Source organism: Telmatherina bonti (assembly GCF_933228915.1).
Source record: "Telmatherina bonti genome assembly, chromosome: 2".
NCBI classification, from domain to species: domain Eukaryota; kingdom Metazoa; phylum Chordata; class Actinopteri; order Atheriniformes; family Telmatherinidae; genus Telmatherina; species Telmatherina bonti.
The window spans coordinates 16028378-16037143 of NC_136620.1; the positions used below are offsets into that span (position 1 = coordinate 16028378).

Sequence of the window (8766 nt, forward strand, 5' to 3'; positions counted from 1 at the left end):
GCTCCCCCGCGACTCTTAATCCAACTAAACGGTTTGGACAATGAATGAATGAATTTGCAAAAGTGTATATGGAACAAAATTTTGCTTCATTGGCTCAACAGTGTTAAAAATAAAAAAAATGTGCCAATAAATTGTAAAAAAAAAAAAAAAAAAAAAAAAAAAAATACAATAGAATAAAATACTGTACAATATAAAATACAGCTTGAATGTAACGTACCATACAATACAGGAATGTGCAAAATGTGAAAGTCAGGTAACTGTGGTATATGTTGGAATTACTGTTCAGCGGCCTGATGGCTTGGGAGACAAAACTATTACAGAACCTGGTGGTCCTACAGCGAATGCCGCAGAACCTCTTGCCAGAGGCCAGCAGGGAAAACAGTCCATGATGGTGGTGTGAGGGGTCACTGCTGATATTTTCAGCTCGAGATAAGCAGCGCTTCCTTGCAGTGTCCTGAATGGAGGAGAGAGGAGTCCCAAAGATGTTCTCTGCTGTCCTCACCACTCTCCTCATTCTTTACCAGTCTGAAGCACTGCAGCCTCCACACCATACAGAGATACACATCAGGATGTGATATGGTGCTTCTGTAGAATGTGGTGAGGATGAGTGTGGGCAAGTTGGCTCTTCTCGTCCCCCGCAGGAAGTACAAGTGCTGCTGTGCCCTCTTGACCAGTGATCCAGTGTTCACAGACCAGGTGAGTTTGTCTGTAATGTCCACACCCCTCCACGGCTGTGTCGTTGATGAGAAGTGGGGCGTGGCTTGGCTGATTCTTCCTGAAGTCTTTTGTTTTGTCAACATTTGAGATAAGACTATTGTCTCTGCACCAGCCCACCAACTGCTCCACCTCCTCTCTTTAGGCCAGGTCATTGTCATCCCTGAGGAGGTCCACCATCGTTGTGTTGTCTGCGACTGAGGCTGTACAAGCCCATATGATTTCTCATGGAAGGACAAAAGGCAGTAGGACTACCAATGTTGAAAAATGTGCAAACATGTCTAGTATGTTTCACAAAAATAATCTAAGAGCTAGTATCTAGACCAAAAAGCAGTGGAACAGATGTATGCATGAAGAAATAAACAAATTAAAACTTTTACAAAACTTTAGTCCAGTCAGAGCAAATTATCATAAAAGGCAGTGCTGAATGTGGAAAAACAAAAGATTTCATACATTTGTTTTGGCCATAATATCATCATATAGATTGTGTTACTTTTTCCTCTCTCTATTAAATATATATGCATTTTATCCACATAATAGTTCAGGCTTAGTAAGTAAGTTATTAATGATAACATTGCGAACACGCCATCTACAGGCGATATACTGTTACTGCGCTCCTGTTGTGCTTTTCACAGCAGGGGTGTTTTCACCTGAGACAGTGGGAAGAACAGAGGTACTGGTGGGAAGTTTGAGCAACTTGAGGACAGGAACAGAAACTACATCAAGGCACGTTTTATTTATTTCTTCTTACATTTGACCCTAATCTTATTCAATATTATTAGTAGAAGATCAGCTGATTTAAATCATTGAAGTAAGTGCAGATCTGAGCACATCTGCTGTGATGGGACTGTGCAGCGTTTTCTTTTTAAAGTCGTTTTCATATATTTAGAATGTTTTTGTATGTATAATATTCATACTTGTGTCAAACCCGCAGCCATGCAGTAATTGTCAAGACATACTGGGGTGTAATAGTATCCACATTTACAGAGACAAATGTTACCTCTGTATCAATGGCAACCAATTCTGGTCTTCAAGATCTACCTTCCTAAAGGTTTTAGTGTTTTCCTGCTGGAACACAACTAACTCAAATCAATGGCTCATTAATAGTCTGGTAAAAAAGTTGACAACAAGTTGTTCAAGAACCTTTTCATTTGAATCAGGTGTGTTGAATCAAGGAAACACTAAAACTTGCAAGATGTTAGATCTTAAGGAATTGGAGACCATTGCTATTTGAGCCACTAAGATCAGTCCTCTGCAGCTTCTACAAGAATGAAACATGGTGTTGACAAGCATCAAGATAACTCAACCATGATAGATTTTACATTGCACTGTATTTTTCATCAGTTATTCATCTTTAAACATTAATAAGAATACAAAAGGCTTAAAATGAGGATATTATCACACTGCATTATAATGCCTACACTTAAAAAACAATGAAAGATCTGTTGTACACCAGGCCTTTTCACTATCTTATTATTTTGAGTTTTTATCTCATAATGATAACATTTAGCTCATAATTACTTCTTGTCATCACAAATTATTATATTATCTTAAATAATAATAATAATAATGACTATCTCACAATTATGGCTAAATTGGATGACTTCAAAATGTTTAATCTCACACTGCTGACTTTTTTATTTCATAACACTGACTTTGTCTTATAAATATGACTTTTAATCTCATCTGCCTTTTTATGTCACATGTATTTTCTTTTTAAAAAAAAAAAAAGAGAAAGAAAAGAAAATACATGTATATGCATGTAAAAATATTTTCCTTTGTTCAAAAATATTTTTTAAAAAAAGTCCAAATTTTAATTTTTAATCTCATAATGACTATATCTGATTAATTATGACTTCAAATCTAATAATGGCTTTCGTATCTAATACAATTACATTTATCCCATATTACTGACTTTTTATCTCCCAATTATTATTTTTCAGTTCATAATAGTGACCTTTTTTCACCCACTCATACGCACACTCATACCCTGATAGGCACATCAACTTGGGGTTCAGTGTCTTGTCCCAGAACACTTCAGCATGTAGTCAGGGGAAGCCTGGAATTAACTTCTCAACTTTCCAGTTGAAAGACGACTGCTCTTTCTCCTGAGCTACAGCCGCAAAATATGAATTTTTCTCTCTAATGCTTTTTAATTGAATAATTTTTTTTCTCACATTTATGTTACATCATAATATGGCATTGTATCACATAATGCATTTTTCATCTAATATTTTGATATTTTTGTTTTACAATAATAGATTTCTATCTCATAATTTGTCTTTAAATATTACAATTTTACTTTCTATCTCATAATTATTACTTTAAATCCCATTATAATGAAATTCTTTGTGAGAGTTTTTTAAGTGGCAGAAATTGGCTTTCATGGGAATTGACTCCTATGTAATGCATTTTGGTTTTTACTTTTATTAATTTTAGTTGTTACTTTTTAAAATACTGCTCTGACACCTAGTCCAGCTAATGGCAGTAACACAACATTGAACAGTTTTTCCTGTGCAAACCTGAAAGAAGACAGCGAAGAAGAATGAGGGCGGAGAGGAAGGACGGATCGCTGCTGGATAAAGTTTCTGACGGAGGGTTTTTTACGTTGAACAACAACTTCCGGGAAACTACTTAGAAAAGGTGAAAGTACTTTGTTTTCGTTTTATTTTTGGTTTTTTTTTTTTTTTTTTTTTTGCGTTCTTCTGTTGATCCTAAGAGGGAAACCTAGACCAGATAAGTAGTTTAAGTCACTTACAAGGCACCAATATAAAGTGATGAAGTCTCAAACAGGCAGTAATTGATTTTAGCAGCGCAGCTAATCTGCTAGCTCACTGACACTACATGGAATCTACTCCCACGGACTGTGGACTCTTCATATCCAACATTTCATCTACAAGCCTGAAGTAGACAAGCTCCATGTTCCTATCCTTTTGATGGTAGTGCTGTATTTTTTGTGCACATTTTAATGGGAGGCAGCTTCCTTCGGAGGAGTGGACATTGGGGGCGACAGTTGCGAAGGAAAAGGAGATACTGGCTGCCTGTCGGTCTCCGATGGAGTCTCTTGCCGGCTACGTTTACAAGGCAGCCAGCGAGGGTCGCGTCCTGACCCTGGCCGCCCTGCTGCTGAACCACTCCGAGGCAGAGACCCAGTACCTTCTGGGCTACGTGACCCAGCTGGCCGGGCAGAGGTCCACTCCGCTAATCATCGCAGCTCGGAACGGACACGACAAAGTGGTTCGTCTGCTCCTGGATCATTACAAAGTGGACACGGAACAAACTGGAACGGTTCGGTTTGACGGGTAGGCGCTGCTACATTCAGACCAAACACATGCTGGGAGTACTGGAAGTACTGGGATTTAAGTCTAAATACACATTTATACCTAGGGCTGTGATGATATGCTTTCGTCCCGATTCGATTCCGATTTTTTTGGGTGCCGATTTTATTTAAATTGTGATTCTCACAAATCTTTAATATTGAGGATTTTTGTAGATTTAAAATAAAATTGATAAAACTTCTTTTTGTTAGTCATTTTTATTGATTTTAGTTAGGAGAAAACAACACAGTTGCCAGACCATCATTCTGCTGCTATAATGATCAAGAAGACCAGTATAAAGAGCAATAAAACCAATAAAAATGACAAAACTTGATAGTGTATTAATTTTATTTAATTGATTTTAAAATTGTGAAACAAAAAATCCAGATTTTTTTTATTCGATTTTCCCACCCCTATTTATAACTTTTGCTCAAACTTGTAGTTTTAGTTGATCACTACAATGCTGTCTAATGCCAGGTATTAGACACATAATGGTGTTTAGCTGTACATTGGCAACAAACCCAGCCATGTTTGATCAGTTAACTACTTTGTTCTAACAAAAGTGCTAATGCTTTTCAGAGGAATTGGTGCAATTGTTATTTTTGTATCTCTAAATAGTTGTTTAAAAAAAAAAACATGTAGTAAACACATCTGAGGGATTTAATGTAGTTTATCAGCAGCAAGTAAACACAATGAACTTCAAAATATTGATTGTTCTTTAATCAACACCTCACTAAACACCAGAGTTAAACATATATCAGCATTGAAATGAGTGTATTTATCACCAGGCCCATAATGGATAGAAATGTGTAACCCCCCACCTTAAAACCATATGTTCAGCAGGGTGTCGGTCAGCTGGTGAGTTTCAGCTCACCTGCTCTGCACAGGCTCTGCCTTAGTTTCAGGTATTAGTTGAGATTATTGGACTGGCGGCTTGTCCATTGTGTATCCACCTCTCACCTGCTAATGGTTGGATTAGACTTCAAGTTCCGCAGGATCCCAATTAGTAAAGAAAAGGATGAATTTTGAAATGATCGTGTGGCCATCTTTACAAGTTTAAATTGAATCCAGTTAACAGGAAAATGTGATTGCGAGGTTACTGTTAGCTGTGTGACACTTTTACACTCTGGGATGATATAGAAAGCTTTGATTCAAATTTATTCATCAAAGTTGTTTGTTTTTCCATTTCTTGCAAATGTGTATGAATGTGACCTAACTCCAGTCACGGAAACAATTATTTGAGCCACTTTGGTTTAAAAATAAATTTACCTTTCTTTGGTTGTACCAGACATTAAAACTGAACATAAAGTTTTGGTAAACAAGAGTGGTCCAATAATTTTTTTACTTGACTGCAGAATAGAGAGGGTGTCTACCTAGCTGCTTTAATCTACATTATTTAATGTCTCCTCCCAGAAATGCAGCTCAGCAAAATGTTTTACAGATGCATTGTTCTTCAAATGAACCCAGTGGAAAGAGAGGTTTTTTTTTTTGAAGAGCTATGAGACAGAGCATCAGTGTAGCTGAGGTAGCTTAGCTTAAACTGATATGCTAGCCAAGGAGAATCCAGTTCTCCATAAATCAGAAAAGTTTGGGTGTTTTTGTGAAGTTTGCAGTTCAGATTTAGGCCACCTGTTCCAGGAAACGATATTTTCTTCACCTGTCTCTTTGCTTGTGTGCTGCAGATACGTCATCGACGGGGCCACTGCCCTGTGGTGTGCCGCTGGAGCAGGACACTTTGAGGTGGTGCGCCTGCTGGTTGGACACCATGCCAATGTTAACCACACAACCATCACGAACTCTACCCCGTTGCGTGCTGCTTGCTTCGATGGACGCCTGGACATTGTCCGTTACTTGGTGGAGCACAAAGCTGATATCTGCATTACTAACAAGTTCAACAACACCTGCCTGATGATTGCTGCTTATAAAGGCCACGTGGAAGTGGTAAAGTTCCTGTTGGAGCAGGGAGCAGACCCCAATGCCAAGGCTCACTGTGGAGCGACTGCCTTACACTTTGCAGCAGAGGCAGGGCATCTAGAAATCGTGAAAGAATTGATGAGTTGTCAGGCGGCCATGGTGATGAATGGACACGGCATGACCCCGTTGAAGGTGGCCGCAGAGAGCTGTAAAGCTGACGTGGTGGAGCTGCTGTTGTCCCACGCTGACTGCAACCCCCACAGTCGCATTGAGGCCCTGGAACTGCTGGGTGCCTCTTTTGCCAACGACAGGGAGAACTATGACATCCAGAAAACGTACCACTACCTGCACATGGCCATGGTGGAGCGCTACCGCAACCCCGACAATGTGGTTGCTAAGGAGACGCTGCCTCCTGTGGAAGCCTACGGAGGCCGTAACGAGTGTCAAACGCTCCAACAGCTGGAGGCCATCCGAGCTGACCGAGACGCTCTGCATATGGAGGGGCTGATAATACGGGAGCGCGTCCTGGGCTCAGACAACATAGATGTGTCACATCCCATAATTTATCGGGGCGCCGTCTATGCCGACAACATGGAGTTTGAGCAGTGCATCAAACTGTGGCTCCATGCGCTCCGCCTCAGACAGAAAGGAAACCGGAACACACACAAAGACCTTCTGCGCTTTGCCCAGGTCTTCTCTCAGATGGTCCACCTGAAGGAGCAGGTGACGGCGTCTGCCGTCGAGCAGGTGTTGAACTGCAGCGTCATGGAGATCCAGCGGAGTATGGCACGAGTTGATGCGGCAGCTGAATCTGAGCTGCCGCAGGCCATTGACAATTACGAATCAAACATTTTCACCTTCCTCTACTTGGCCTGCATCTCCACCGAGACCATCTGCAGCAGCGAAGAGCGGGCCAGCATTAACAAGCACATTTATAAACTTATCCAGCTGGATCCGCGGACCCGCGAGGGCTCCTCTCTGTTACACCTGGCCATCAGCTCCAGCACACCAGTGGATGATTTCCACACCAACGACGTCTGTAGCTTTCCTAACGCCCAGGTTACCAAGCTGCTGCTGGACTGTGGCGCAAACGTCAATGCAGTTGATCACGAAGGTAACACCCCGCTTCATGTTATTGTCCAGTACAACAGACCCATCAGCGACTTCCTCACATTGCATGCCATCATCATCAACCTGGTGGAGGCCGGTGCTCACACAGACATGACCAACAAGCAGAAGAAGACGCCCCTGGACAAGAGCACCACGGGCGTGTCAGAGATCCTGCTGAAGACGCAGATGAAGATGAGCCTGAAGTGCCTGGCAGCCCGAGCTGTCCTGCAGCACCAGATCACCTACCGCAACCAGATTCCCAAAACTTTAGAGGAGTTTGTGGAGTACCACTGAAACAAACATGCTGGCGTTTTTATGCGAAAAAAGTTTGTGGTTTTTTTTGTTTTTTTTTTTAAAGAGGTCAGATGGTGCTGAAGATGACAGAAGAGATGACTGGCTTATTTCTTAAAAAGAAACAAATATTTAAAACAAAGACAAACCCATGTCCTCTCTGTTCTCCAGTGTGTCAGACAGCTGCAACAGGTTTTTTTTGTGATGCCGAGGGAGAACATCTTTGTCTGTAGCAGCCGTGCCGCTCCTCTTTTTGCCTTATTTCCACGCCAGACAGCTAAAGTGTGGGCACCACTCTGCCATCAAGGAGACTTTGTTAGACAAAATGAGTGCCTGCCAAGAAACAAAACTCTTTTTCTATGTTTCCAGCCCACATATTTTATTTCTTATCAAAGAAAAGTTACAGTTTTACGGCAACAACATTAGTATATTTAAGTAAAGAAAAAGAAATAATTAAGCTCAAAGATGTGGAATGTAATGTTCACATCTTTGAGCTTAATACCAACCAGCAAGTTGTTGTTTTTTTTTAATTTTCTTTTGACATATCTTTTTTTTTTTGTTGTTGATAATCCTTATTGTTGAAACCATTTTTGCTTAAAACCGATGACAGGAGCTTGTAATGCAAAGCAGATTCTGGCTCATCTAATCTTAACAAACTTGGTTTTTTTTTAGCTGAACTCGTAAGTCAGTCCAGGTCGTCCAGCTTTATCCCTATTTGTGTAAAACTAATCATCACACTTCTAGTAGCAGCGGCTGAAGGAAGAACAACTAATAAAAAAAGAAAAGAAAAAAGACCTTATTACATGAATAATCTGACCATAATATCCACAAAGTCATTAAGTAGATTATTACATAATATTGTGTGTTTTTATTTAAGTTTTTATGCTCCTGGAATTTAACATTGGGTTATGACAGTAATTAGGACAAGTTACATTATTGTAGCTGCCTAAGTTAATTCCTCTTACTGATGCTCTGAAATGCTAAACAAGACAGGTTTTAGTTATTGAAACATTTGTTATAAGGTGGATATGGATATAAATGTATACATAGACAGCAGTTGGGGAATTTTCTAGTTGATGCTGGATGCTTATACAGTAAAAATGGCTAAAAAAAAATCTTAAGTCAGAAGTTGAACAAATGAGAAGATGATGGTGTCAAAGTCTATAGGAAAATACATTTAACTGTCTTTGTTTTGGGATGATTTCTCTTATAAAGACGATCATTTCAGTGAAAGTCAATGCCTCCCTGTTGATGAACCAGTGTTGTGTTTTTTTCCGTTTTCTGAAACAATTGATTAGCTTGGTGGTCTTGCTTTTGCATGTCCTGAGGGCTGAATGATAACTTGAATAACTTCATCGCAAAAGTCTTTGACGAAAATGATCTGTTTTGACGCTTTGTGTAAATAAATTACACAACTCTA

General features: G+C 39.9%; 1 protein-coding gene across 1 annotated transcript; it reads left to right on the forward strand.

The window, feature by feature from the left end:
• The first annotated feature begins 3544 nt into the window (after positions 1–3544).
• Positions 3545–8766, forward strand: fem1b (fem-1 homolog b). The gene is made up of 2 exons (XM_079248080.1): positions 3545–4016; positions 5714–8766. The coding sequence occupies exons 1-2, from the start codon at positions 3769–3771 to the stop codon at positions 7347–7349; spliced, it is 1884 nt and encodes a 627-aa protein (XP_079104206.1). The 5' UTR covers positions 3545–3768; the 3' UTR covers positions 7350–8766.